Source organism: Temnothorax americanus, unplaced genomic scaffold (assembly GCF_048541705.1).
Source record: "Temnothorax americanus isolate GAGA-0224 unplaced genomic scaffold, ASM4854170v1 Scaffold22, whole genome shotgun sequence".
NCBI classification, from domain to species: domain Eukaryota; kingdom Metazoa; phylum Arthropoda; class Insecta; order Hymenoptera; family Formicidae; genus Temnothorax; species Temnothorax americanus.
Window position 1 is genome coordinate 1,494,601 of NW_027509360.1, and position 14,784 is coordinate 1,509,384.

Genomic DNA, 14,784 nt, shown 5'->3' on the forward strand with positions numbered 1-14,784 from the left:
GCGAAAGTTTTGAGAATCGACAATTTAACAGACCGATATAAATTTTGTTAAAATAACATGCGTGTAAATCTTTTTATCATGTGCATCGTATTTTCATTATTTTTCGTAATTTTTTTCGCTAATATTTCATGTTCGCCCGCTCAGATTTCGAGATGCTAGGTAATCGTGACAGTTCGCAGAAACCCAGCGTTTTCGCGATCTTAATTCACGATGTACAAACCGATAGATAACTTTTTCTGACCTCGACACAATTTTGCCGATGCGCGCGAAGATACGACACGAGAGGAGAGTTTTCAACGGCCGGCCCCGGCCGGATCGCGCGGCGATCGATACTACGGCGATCTGTCAACTCACGACGCTCCTTCGTCGATGGTAATCAGTAATCATTGGTGTCATTGAGGGAGAAAAACAGTGCCGAGAGAGGTCGGTAATTAAGTAAAGGAGGGTCCACATTATCGAGCCAAACCGCGAACCGAGCCCCGAACCGAATCTCGAGCAGAACTTGCAGACGAACCTCAAATCGAACTCCATCGCGAACCGCGAACATGAGTTAAAATTTTTTGGAGTTAAATCTCGTATTGAAATTTATAATAAAATTTATATAAATTCTTAATACATGTATGCAAAATGCATATTTATATTTACAATCGTATTTTTTAACATTGCAATATATATATTATAAATTTATTGCGTATTTATCACAGGTTTAGAGTATGTTTATGCAATATTAATTCTAAATTTTGTTTTATGGTTTGAAAAGGAATTAAGTTTTGAATACAGAAAAATAATAAAAGCACATATACATATATTCACTCACCTCTTTTCCTGTTTCCATACTTTTTTTATTTTTGCTTTTTCTTTTTGCAGAGATGCCAATATAATGTCGTCATCTTTTTGTCACTATCACATGTCACTATCACATTCGAGTTCTTTACTTATTTCTTCTTATAAAAAAAGTATGAAAACAGGAAAAGACGACTAAATATGTGTATACATATGCGTGCTTTTATTATTTTCTTGTATTCAAAGCTTAATTCCTTTTCAAACCATAAAACTATATATTTAGAGTGGTTACAACTATATTTAATATTGCATAAACACATACTCTAAATCTATGATAAATACGCAATAAATTTATAATATATATTGCAACGTTAAAAATACGATTGTAAATATAAATATGCATTTTTTTAATTGTTATAATGTTCGGGATTTTTAGCGTCCCGTATATAATAATCTTTTCTGCTCATAATCACTAATTAATTTTAAACATTTTTTATCAGACCATTCCATTTTGTCTATCAGTAGACGTGTAGACTGCACATACGTGGATAGAATCAAATACAGCGACTGGGCAATTACTCACGTTTTCTTTCATCGTTCATTTTTTGTTTTTTGTCATTATTTGTCTAGCTCGAAGCTTAACTACCAGTCTACCACCCGACAAAGCGTGTAATCTGATCATAAATAGCATCTTTTGATGTTTCGTCGAAATACCGACTTTTGGTGGGACACTGCGAGCCAAACCGCGTATCATCAAAATCCTTGTAAATTCGTGGGGTGAGTACGCGATGGTTCGCACTGATGTTCGATTCGAGGTTCGCGAGCCTCGCGCGAGCCCGTTGGCTCGACAATGTGGACGCATGATTGGCTCGCGACGAAGTTCGGCTCGCGGTTCGGCTCGATAATGTGGACGCATGATCGGTTCGCGGCGAAGTTCGGCTCGCGGTTCTGCTCGATAATGTGGACCCTGCTTAACACTTACGATGCTGCGAGCGCGCTCGCACAACATTCTTCGTCAATATTGACTCAGGAACGGCGATGCAACGCGAATCGGACTTACCCATTGTCCGCGATTGTAAAAGACGTACGAGTGCGCTCGATATTTTATGTCCTATACATCGGAGATGGACTGTACACGCGGGATAAGAAAAGGATCTACCTCCGTGTGAAGGATCGCGGGCATCGTGCGCGAAAACGCAATGCACATCGTGCATTTAATGGTTGTTTAACGAGACGATAACCGTTTCGCTGAAATACACCTCGAGAGGATATACACTGCAAATATCCTTCGAGTCCTAGAAATACCATCAAACGCTTCCAGCATGGAAATCCATAGAAGATACGGTAGTTTAGCATAGCATTTACAAGTTAAACAGATTTTAAGATCGTGGAAGGACGAGAATAAGCTTCGGGGGATTTTTTTCATTCGCGCGTCCGAATAAATAAGCTGCATTTATACGAAACAATATTCCACGGAGATTTACATAATATCCGGGGAATCGAATAAAAGAAAAATTATACGTAATATATTGTACGCGTAATCACGGCGAGTCGTTCGACGATCGCGATTGCGCAACGATGAAACAACATCACGTCGTCGCTGCGACGATGACAGGCGTTGTTGCAGTTTTAATGAGAGATATTCGAGGGGTTGATCAGCGCGAAATCCGATGCGCTCGCGTATCGCCTGACCCGTTACTTCGAGACGCACGTGTGTCTCTCGCTTTATCGAATACTCGTCCCTTTCCTTCTTATCTCTCTTCTTCTGTTTCCTTTTTTTTTCTGCCGCCTTTCCTTTCCTTCCGACGTACTGACGAATCAATTCCGCGGCGGCACGAAATTCTCACGGGATCTCTCTCGCAATAAATTACTGCCTAAGGACGTTATAGTCTGCCGAGCTCCGCGCTCGCGCACGAAAACGAGTTTCTCAGTCGTCGTTCGCGCGAACGAACGAGCGAGAACGAGCGCGATGACGAGTAACCGAGTCCCCGCGATTAGCATACTCATGCGGGTATAGCCGAATTCGGTGCCCTAATGCCACTCCGGGCACCATGCCGCCGATTACGCGATCTCCCGCGTCTGAGATATCATACCGGACTCAAAATATTTCGACAAATACTCTATTTCGTTTTGACATATTCACATTATATCACACAGCATCTTTTCGCGACTTTTTTCATGCGTTTCCCCAAAAATAGCTTTAGTGTGAAATGCAGAAGGAAATAAAATAGTGCAAAATTTGCTCGTAAAATAAACCTATTAAAACAAGTAATTTGTCTACTTGCACACACTGTGCAGGTAGAATTTGTGATCTACCGAGGAACGATTCGTGTATCTTGTTATCTCTATTATCACCAAAACATAAGTTTTTGTCTTCAAATAATGTATATGAAATATTACGCTTCTGTAATGTTGGACTAGGTAAAAATTTGCATTTATTATTTATTTATTATTAATATTGAGCGTGTATTATCAACGGTTAATTCTAATCAAAATTAGCGCGGCTATTGAGATGTTATACAATCAGCGGTTATCTTAAATTCAAATTATATAAAAAAAACCAATAATCGTTCATCGTTAAATCGCGAAAAGATTTCATAAGAAAGTTCGAGACATCAAAAATACATTTCACTTACCAGACTCCTTCATTTCCAACCGTTCCGCGCCTTCGGGCTCATTCAGGTGATAGCAATGATCGATGAGGGTGTTCTTGATATCGTTTTGTCGTTGATTCTCCTCGGTTTTCCTCCGACGCCGTCTGCCGATGGCTATGGCCCGCTGGCTCTGGCTAGTAGAAGACTGCTCTTCATTGTTCAATGAAGGTGAGCTTCCTGTCAATCCTATATTGATGTACTCGGATACGTTCATCTGATGCCGGAAGGTCGGCTCCTCGTTTGTATCATCGATCTGAGTTGCCTGTTTGTGTAAGTTTAACTCTTGTATCATTTCTACGTCATCTTGATTTTCTTCCTGACGGTTTACTTGTTGGTTATACGTTGTGACAACGTTTTCATGACAATTTAGATGGGAAGTTAACACAGGTTGACCAGAAGATCGAAGGATTCTGGTGGAAGAAAATTGACCAGAAGTTGACGAAAGTTGACCGGAAGTTGACGAAGATTGACTTAAGTTGGCGGAAGTTGACGGAAGTTGATGGGGAATATTCATTGCGCCTGAATTCGTATTATTGACATTTTGTTGACATCTTAGAAGGCTCCTGCAGGCTATCTGCGTTTTAGGTTGACATTGCTGGACATTCTTGTTTTGATTCCTAGGACTGACATTCTCATATTTGACGGTTTCGGACAGCATGCGATTAGAATTTTCACACGTTATAAAATATTGATTCACAGGGTTATCTTTCGTGAGTCTCTTGAATTTGTTTACCTCACTTTTTGTCACCGGGTCATTCATTTTGAGCTGGGTAATCAAATCTTCCTCAGTTTCTACCCCGAATAACCGGTTAAGCCAATCACGGGTTGTCATAGTTTCATGATCTGGATAAGTCGCCCATTGTCTTAGTAATTTTCTTAGTTCTTCTTCCCATTCTGGGTTCGATGCCAGTCGCAGCGATTGCTGCCATTCCTGCACACCTAAATCTTCTAGCTCCTGCTCTGAATAGTACTTTACACGAGGCTCCGGGTTCATCTCCGTCTCAATCTCCGATTTCGACTTCAGTTCTGCTTCCGATTCCGAATTCAATTTTAGCTCAGGTTTCGGTTCCGGCTCCGGCTCCGGCTCTGGCTTTGACTTCGACTTCGGCTCTTGCACCACCTGCGGCTCTTGCACCGGCCACTGATGGAATAGTGACGGGAGTTGGATTTTCGCCTTCTTTTCCTCATTTGCGATCGTTGTACCATTGTTCCAAGGATCTAAAACATTAGAAATTTATTTATGATTTTTTTTTAAAGCATATTTGTATATAATAAAAAAATTTATAATTAATAAAAAATTACATTGTTAATTATTATATTATTTACGTTATATTAATAAAATTAATGTCTAATGCATTAAAAAATTCAAAGATTCATCCTTTTTTTTATATCACTTTCACGAATAAATAATTAACCGCATTATGACAAAAATATAAGACTCTCGCGACACATTGTGTTAAACCTTGCAAAAATTAAATTAATAAATTAATTAAATGGTATTTTAAATAAAAAATGTTTAATCCATAAGGTTTATGATTTAAATGAAATATTTGTATCAAATAATTAAATATTTGTGTCAAATAATCAAAGTTTTGTTTAAATTCTGTAAGCAATATGTTAAAGTAAAAAATGAAAAAATTATTATTAGATGTTATAATTGAAAAAATATAAATATATGAGATACCACAATGTCAAAAATAAATTTTAGAATTTCATATTTTCCTATTTTTTTCTAATTCGGTTATTTAATGATCGTGGAATCTTTACTTTTTAGTATTTTCCACTGTTGATTGCAACATGTTGCTTCATTGCAATAGAGTAACGCGCGAAATTGCATCACGTACCATAATGCCGGCGCATTATCGTGTATATCAATAAAACAGCATGTAATTAGTAATTTCGAAAATAGGAATGAAGTTGAAAACATGTGCATAACACTATATGAAAATAGATGACCTTTACATTACACGTACATGTTCATTATAGTAAATTGTGACCTTATTTGCCGATAAATAATACGAAAAGGAGCCAAAATGGATAACGTAACGCCACAAAGTGACAAATTATTATTCGCGAAACTGTTCTGACCGTTAACAAATCATCAACATCTAGCTATCATCAGGATAGCCTCTTATCTGTATAGGGAACTATTATATCTAACGTGTGTTATTTATACCCTTTCAGGATGCATTTTGTCGCTGGTTTACCAACATTAAGGTATGCGATCCTTAATGTTACTTTCTAATACACGTAGTCGGCCAACATCCAACATTACTTTCTGATCTAATTCGATCAGCTGCAACATTTCGTAACAGAGAAATGTATGTCGTGACTTCTCGATAAAACGTGTATCTATATATGCGTAACTTTATATGCGATACATATATAGCGCTTACCGAATACTTTTTAAATAAATCAATTAAAATCGAGGAAGCATAAAGAAAAAAACGCGGGATTAATCTGTTATCGTGTGTCATCTCATTATGCTCAAAATTTAAAATACGTAAATTGAAAGCAAAGGTACAAACGATTGCACAACATTACAGATCACGTCCTTCTCAAAACAATTGATTCCTTTATGGTATAGAATTAAATATAATCGGTAATTCAAATCGGGAGATTCAATCGGGGTCAACCCAATGGCAGCCCTTTGGGGGTTCGATGATGATCTATAAGAACTGATAATATATATAAAAGCATTTGCGGCGACTGAAAATACACGGAAGCGCCAGCGTTATATACCTAACGTGCGATGATTCATCGCTCGACTGGGTCCAATGAGATCCGCTGGGATTCAAGATCGCAGTTTCGCCTAAAGCAGATGGGAAACTGTGTACGGATGACGCCTGTGGGTGATCCGTATGAATCACGATTACAGAAAGATCAGTTTCACCGATATTTTCGTGCCAGTATAATATGGCTTCCCTTTCTTCCAACTCCTATTTACGAGTTTACCAAATTTTCAGCCAAATATTCACTAATTATTATCTATGTAGTCCCTGTTTTACATTTTCGTCTCAATTATTTTTCAAGCGAGGCAAAATAATCTCTTCGTATTAAAATGATGATAATTAGTTAACTCGTTTGTATTCTATAATCGCCTTTTAACACGCGAGAGACACGAGACGATAAACGACAGCACGATGAGACGATGTTCGAAGAGTGAGTGTGTAGTAAATCAATTTGTTTAACCTTGAAGGAAAAAAAAAGCAGAAAACTACAAAATAACGTTAAAATAAAACAAATGGACAAACAAAAATATAAAATATATATATATGTATAAGGATATAAATATATAGAGAAATGTTGAAACAACAGAATTTAATAAAAGAAAACGTTGGAAAAATTTAATTTGATTTATTTTCTATCAATATGAAAAATAACGGTAAAAAATATATAACTAATGAACTATATATAGCTCTCATGCAAATATATTTCATGTGTGTACCTTACAACGATCTTCACATCCCAATTTCTTACGTTTTCGACAACATTGACAGTTTCACGGGTAAAAAGTTACGGGTTAAAAGGTAACTGGGAGACGCGAAGTTTATAAACCTTGAGAACCAAAGAAAGGACTGCTTCGCGACTCGGCGAAGAAAAAACTGCTCTCGTCCACAGCTCCGAGCACGCGAACAACAAATGATCGAGCATGCAAACAGACATGTGTTGACACACGGCACGACTTAATTATCGGTCACTCTGTCACTCGCGCGAGAAAATTATAACTTTCAATTTTTTTTAACGACTTAAAAGAAATGGGTCAATGGGGCAATTATGATTTGTACGAAAAGTAATAAAAAAGTTATAAAAAATTTCATTAATGCATATTTCATCGTGTTAAAAAAAGTAATAGAAAGATTATGTCAGAATGATGCAGAAATTGTTGATCGAACGAAAACAGATTCCATAATAATATGATCGCAAACGGGACTGTCGATATTCGGGTTCACGCATCTGTCAGTAGCGGTATAGTCGAAATCAGCTGTAAGAGCCGCGATCGCGTCCAGCGCTATAAATTATAGTTATTAATATCACGAGAGATGACAGATGATAAGTAATTGTCGAATAATATTTCGGACTTTGCACTATTGTATCTTCGCTGATGGGGCACGTAAAGGCAAAGATAAAGACATTTCTTTTACGTAATAGAAACTCACTAATTGTAAAATCGAATCCATTCGGCCGAGATATCATTTGGCGACGTGATATATTTAGGATATTCCGTCTCAATTTTATATTTCCGCGATAACAGGGTTAATTCACTCATTGCGCGTACACATCGAATCTCTACCGACGCATTGATTTCGATTTGTTATATTTTTATCAGGTTTTTTTTAAATACAATAACTTCATTGTAGATTGTGCGTCCGAAAGTCGATAAACAAAGTTTTTTTGACACATATATATGCACATGTTATCTCGTTGACTCTCCGTTTACGCTTATTAAATATATTTGATTGCGTTTTAAATAGATGAGATAGGTCAGTAACGTGGAGACGAGTCGATATCATAGCGCCATAGACATAGGTCAGGACGATAGCATTATAGAAGTAGGTCAGTATATCACGCGGCATACAGGGTGTTCATAAGATCTTCCGAATTTTTTAAGAAACGTAAAAAGGATTAATTTTTCGCTATTGTTTTTCTTTCCTTTGGACAATAGAGCTTGCATTAACCATCTGCAACCTAAGTTATTTATCGATTTTGAGATGCAGACTTTTTAATCAAGTATTATTATAACATATCTTTTAACATTCTACGTTTATTGAATTCAATTCTCCGCGTTTCGCCGGAATCTATCCCGTTCATTCGCGGGCAGGGATGTTTCGCCTGCCGCTTCGTCGCGGTCTCTCCCCTTTAGGAAAAGCAGCTTCACCGTTGACGTTAAATCGTCGCGGCCAAATCGCACCGCGCGTCGCGAAGAGAGAAATTATTCGAGCAGATCTGATAAGGAACGGGAAAGCCGCTTTCGTTCGGACTTTCGAAAATATACGGACGCATGCATGACGGCGCGACGCGTCAACGCGATCACGGGCGCGTCGCGAGCGAACCCCCTTTGCTGCCTATACAAGTCGCGCGAGAAACGGGAAACCGGTCCAGGCGGGTACGGCCCGGCTTCCGCCGAACATTATCGCTCGAGCATGTAACGAGCCGACAACTTTTCCATCGGATGCTAATTAAGGGCGAGCCGGTACGAAAAACTGCGCCTGGAAGGAACAGGCGAAAAATCGATCAGCCGACTGGCTCGGCGATTAAATCGGAGCAGCGAGTTTTCCGTCGATGATCGATCAAAGTTGAACACGCGTCAAGTACGCGCATTTTTTTTATCATGTCAAATGGCTTTATCAGCCGCGGTGTGTCAAACGAGAAACCGACGCGATGCGTCGATGAAAGAATCGCGACAGTAGTTGCAGCAGTTGCAAAAACAAATTAGCAATTCTCAGAAAATAAATCGGAAAACACTTCACACAGAGATGGATGCGCTGAAAAGTTTTTTGGCAAAGTGTCAGAAAAATCGAAGCATCCATAGACTTTCGAAGAAAAAAATATATATAAGCGAAATATGTAAATATTCTTTTCTCTATAGAACACATATGACTAGACAAAGAAGCGAGGGCCCGAATGTAATTGACATGTGTCGCGAAATTGAAAAGAAGATACCTCTGAGAGAGAGAAACCGATTCACTTCTAATCCCAAACTTTTTTGCTTGTGTAAAAAATGGCACGTTTTTTTCGGAGTACAGGTATATCCTTTTTTCGACGAAAATACGAATTGACAAATGCACGATGAGAAACGTAGGTATATCTCGCACACATTCAGAATGAAAACCGAAAACAAGTACCGTTTATGGCTAAATTTTTAGCGGTAACGCTGTAATTGCGCGCGATCGCAGTTTTTTTAAAAAAAAAAAAAAAAAAAAAAAGAGCAAGAATATCTTTTAATTAAATGTACCAGCGAATAGATAGAGACGAAAAAAAAAAGAAAAAATTCATGTTTCTCATTTATCTTGGAAAGTTATGAGAAGAAATTCTCCGACTAGACGAAAAGAACAAATTTGAAGAAACAATTCGCGTTTCGTTTCGCCTGCCCTAAGAAAGATTCCTTTCGCGCATCAAGCATAGAATGCGCGTTGTAAGTGCGTCAGGTTGAGCCTGCCGCGTCCGCGCGTTTCCGCTCGCGTGCGGAGCGACGTGCACGCGCGGCGGGCACCAACATCAGCCCCGTCACGCTTCGTAAAGAGCCTTTTAAAAAGCGCAACACGCGTGAATCGGATTCCTACGAGCGAGCGCACGCATCACATATTCATTCCCATCGATTCCCGATAAACTCGATGCTCGAGTCGCGCTCGCGGCAGGTATATATGGGAAAGGTTCGATGAACCGGCCCGGCCGCGGACCAAGTACACAGCCGCTAATTATAGAAGTTACACGTTAATCTTATTACACGTATTTATATCCTTAGGTTTTAGCCCGCGCGAATTCTCCGCTACAGTTTCGCCGAGTTATATCCATCAAGCTCCATATACGCGCCGATATCGTCAAATCGAGATAAAAAAGGGGAACGTCAAGTTGCTCGGTCAGAAAAAAAGTGATCGTTGTAGCCCGATCCGTCCACGGTTTATTCTCGTCTCTGGTATACACTATCTATTGTTTAAGCGCACGATCGCCACCCTTTCCCCGCTCTTACGTCAAGGAGTAAGATCACGTGGAAAGCGGTCGGTCTAATCGTGTTTCATGGGGGGGGAGGGGAGGAGAACGACCCCCCCCCGTAGAAACACGTCGGCTTCTGGCGGCTTTGGCGAACAATCATTGCGACGTTTCTTCGATCTAGTCGCGACTATAGTTAAAAATAAACTTTCAGATTTTGCAATCGCGAAAGCGTCGCGTCGAGTCGCCGGCCGGCCGGCCGCGACGCAGGGCGTCACCGCGAGCGTGGGCGATGACATTCGGCATATAAGTGAGACGCGAGACGTCGCATTGAGTGCAAACCTTCGTGAAGGAACGACCGTAGTCGATGTACCCAGATTTTGACTCTCATTCGAAATACGCGATTTTTTTTTTTTTAGAGAGAGATTGAGGAGAGCTATAATCGAGGGGAAGTTTCGCAAAGCAAAATTGCCGTCCCAATCGGGACGGCACGCCCAGTAAAGTAGACAAATGAAATATAAACCTTTTTTCGCAAAAGGGTACGTGACTCGCTGGAACCTGCTCTGTGTGAACTGCGGCACAAAATCTATTAGCTGCACCGCCTTGAGCATGTCCTCCCGCTCCTTTATCTTCGGGCTGATCTGCGCGATATATTCGAGTATATCTATCTGGTTCTTCACCGAGTTTACATTACGAAATTTTCCGAATGCGTCGTTGCGCTGGTGGAGCTTCGCCATCGCGGCAGGCACGGAAGGCATCAGCATTTTCGTTTCCATCTGTACCATTTGTATGGGTTTAAACTCGATCGGTGTACCGACACAACCGTGCACACTCCACCGACGGTTTGATCATCAATTTTCGTTGCTTAACACACCGTGTTAGCTCACTTCACTCCCAAAATTATTCGGACCCGATCGAGAGAAGCACTCCGAGATCGCGCGTAACGAACTGTCGTCGGTATTCTATCCTTTTCTCGCCCTATCCGCGCCTCTATCCCCGTTACTCTTCGCAACGATCCGAAACGCGAACCGGCGAACACTGTCGCGAACGCTAGAGCCTAGAGCTGCGTGGTCCGGCGCGCGCACGTGCGTTGTGTGTGTGTGTGTGTGTGTGTGTGTGTGTGTTTGTGTGTGTGTGTGTGAACTCGCGAGAGTCGTCTGTCTGGAGCCACGTACGTGTGTTCGACCAAAAAAAAAAACGTTTATTATAGTATCCGTTGGTCCTGTCGTTTATGCGTCCTGCTCGTTTTGCTGTCACTGACGGCGCCGCACCGAAGAAACGATATACCGTGACTACTACTGTTACTACTGACGTCGCTGTCGCTGCCTCTACTGCCACTGTCGTACTGTGTCAGACGAGGAATGAATTTCATTCTCGGCGCGCGACTCCGGAGACTCTAGGCACCAGGGCGGCTTTACTAATCTCTGCGCACTGTCACGCGCACTGTCTACCCGGCAACCGGATGCGTGTACCTCACCTTACGGCAGGTCAGACGCGACTGGGCGCGAGCGCGAGTGCTGGTGCTGAACGCTCGGAAATCGGATTCGTCTATCTTGCAGCTTAGGGAGCCGTCGCGCCGCCGCCGGCCGCGCCGTTCCTCCCACCCCAGCTACGCTCGCTCGTGCGTCAGTGACGGCATCTACTTTGTTAGCGCCCGCTCCATCAGTGCGAGAACAAATCAAACGACAAAGATTCTCCATTCTCCTACGGACATAAGTCCTGAGTCCTCAACGCTATTGGCCAGAAGAATTACCAATATTTTTCCAATGACCAATAAATGTTGCAAGAAGGATTGACCTGTGTTAACGAAATTGCCGAACTTGGAATGGGCGACTAGTCTTATAGTAAGAACCGAGGTAAAAACATGTCACTATATCGAACTGTATGGTTCTCGCGCTCTCTTTGATATTTGTATTAATTATTAGACTTTGTTAAATAATACTATGGAACAAAAAAGTGGTTTTTTTCGCGCATAAGAACGAGGGTAACCGTTTCTCGTGCTTTTAGAATACGTTTATAAAATTATTCTGTCATGTCATAATTTTAAGAGATTTAAGGTTAAAATTGCAATAAGGGCTACTTTAGTGTAGGTACTTTGATATATGTTATAACTATGATATGCGACGTGTTAGTTTTATTAAATCTAAATTACCTTAGTCGGAAATAAAATTTACAATGCCTGTATTTTTCTAAATATGCGTTCGCTTCTGATATATAATTGCAAGAGGCGAAAGTGCCTTTTATGTTAATCATGTTAATATTAATTAAATACAACAGATGCTTATTAAATAATATTTTATACAAGATGCAAAGTATTGTATTCTAAATAGGATATTATAACGAGGAATATATTTTGCAAACATCGTACTTCAGATAAAGGATAACAATAAATGATTTTGTTTAATGTGAATAAAAGCATTGAAACAAAAGTATTATATATACCTACATTAGTTTAAGGCCACCCTGATACTTTCAAGAAATCGAATTTTTTGTATAATTAAATTGACATTTAAAGTCTTAGATTAGAAATAATGTGTAGCCCGGTTTGAAAATTTGTCTTATTTTTCGAGTTACATTTCTTAACCGTCGTTCAGGTAGAAAACGATATATGTCTTTGTAGACATGACCAACAAAGGATTCCTTTTATTCAAAGGAATAACTTTTGTTATTCCTTAATAACTTTTGTATTCTTCTATCGGTAACAAAAGATTCCTTAACTTTTGTATTCTTCTATCGGTTTTAATATTTATTTAAATACTAGCTTTTTCGCCCGCACTTCGCGCAGGCTCGAAAGCTCTTCTTTCTTTTTAGTATAGAGCAGATCTTTCCCCCTCGCTTCAACTCCTTCCCAAAACTCTTTACGGGTTAATTCATTAGACCGTAGACGATGTTTTTTACCCGAATAATAATATTTACAAAAAAAAAGTTTTGAAAAAAAGAACCTTCTTTAGACATTTTGTATGGGGGCCCCCTTATCCCCGGGCTCTCAGACTCCTTTCCAAAATCTTCTACGGTCTAAGTTACAGTATCATGAGATAGTATACCATCAAAGGTTGTACTAATTTGAAAACTGTAGATTTGCATGCGGACAAACATACATACATACATACATACAAACATACAAACATACATACATTTATCTACATATACACTGTAAAAAATTTAATGTTAATAAAAGTCCACTCTAAATTTTGTGTTAAAATAACTCATTCATCGTATTATTTTTTACATTTAGAAATGTTATATCGACTGTCGATATAACATATAACATTTTTATTTATTTCTATAACGCTGTAGTAAAACGACTTTGTGACTCTACTTCTTTTATACATGTGCCATAAAATAAGAGACGCATTGTATTTTATCTCGATTTCCGTCCGTCATGTATGCGATACGTCTATTTTTCTATAAACATTTACAGAAACTTTTATTTAAAAAATAGGTCCTTAGAAAAAAAAATCTAACCTACATACTTTCTCTAATGTACATGTAAAGAAAGGACCTCAAAAAAGAGTCCTATTTAAGCTACCGAGAAATATTCATTCGAGATGTTTATCGTTACCACATTACGCGCGTTCATGCGATATTCAAAAAAGTCGAGACGTACCGTCCCATTTCCTTATATACGAACCCTAACTCTCCCGAGTTCAGGTCGATGCCAATTTTAAATCCGTGTAAGTTGAACAGCAGATTGTCATCAACTAGGTATAACGGCGCTGATCCACAGAGATTTACATCGCACGACTAGCCGTGATGGCCCGCGCGGTTACAATAGACAATTTGTTTTGGAACTTCATAAGATTTAATATCGAAATTGTGGATCCGCTTCGTCGTCTCTCCCATAGAGGAGTAATTCTTCATACGAGTCTCGTAACGCGATTCATACACGTTGCGACGATATCGAGTTAGCGCCAGTTTTCAGGAAATTAAACTTTCTTTTCTATTTATCACGAATTGAAAAAGTGTACAAAAGTGAAAATTTATCATAAATTGAAAGTGTACATTGCAATTGTACAAAAGAAACACACACTGAGAAAAAAAATTGTTGATTCCAAAAAATATTTAGTCCGATACGTTCAACTAAACATTTTAGTTAGTTAACTAAATATTAGTTGTTTCAACAATTTATTTCTTTAATCGAGAATTAATTAATTCAACTAATGGGCAGTTAACTAACTGAAATGTTTAGTTGAACGTATCGGACTAAATATTTTTTGGGATTAACAAATTTTTTTTCTCAGTGTACAAAATCTATTTACAAAAGAAACACAAAATTTATTTCATTATCTTGGCTAGTCTTTTGAGTCATAAATCATGAGACCTCTATGATTTATGGTTCTTCAAAATGGTTTTCCATCACGTACACAGAGTATACATTGTACATTCAGGTAGTTGACATTTTCTACCTTTATAATCCTTAGGCGCTCAAAGGCTTAAAGTAAAAGAAAAAAGAAATTTCTAGAAATTTCAAGGATAACTATTTTTGGTACAAATTTCTTATTTCTCGTGTAACATTTCGACAGTAAAATGGTTCGTAAACGGAAAGGCAATAAAAATTCTTTACGTAAAGTCAGGTAAATGCTTACATGCAGTGTCGAACGATAAATTAAATAAAGGGGGAAAATGGAAGATTATGCTTGATAGAACGCTCTTGTCGCTTTAGCCTCGACGCGTTGCGTTTATCATTTTTCATCAT

General features: G+C 39.1%; 1 protein-coding gene across 1 annotated transcript in view; it reads right to left on the reverse strand.

Annotated features, from left to right (window-relative positions):
- Positions 1–11,720, reverse strand: part of Myc (bHLH transcription factor Myc) — a 33,952-nt gene extending 22,232 nt beyond the window's left edge. Inside the window, exons 1-2 of the mRNA XM_077407444.1 lie at positions 10,612–11,720; positions 3,420–4,655 (exon numbers count right to left, since the gene is read on the reverse strand). Coding sequence (XP_077263570.1) covers positions 3,420–4,655; positions 10,612–10,873 — 1,498 coding nt within the window. The 5' untranslated portion in view covers positions 10,874–11,720. The remainder of the gene's footprint in view (positions 1–3,419; positions 4,656–10,611) is intronic.
- Positions 11,721–14,784: the final 3,064 nt, after the last annotated feature.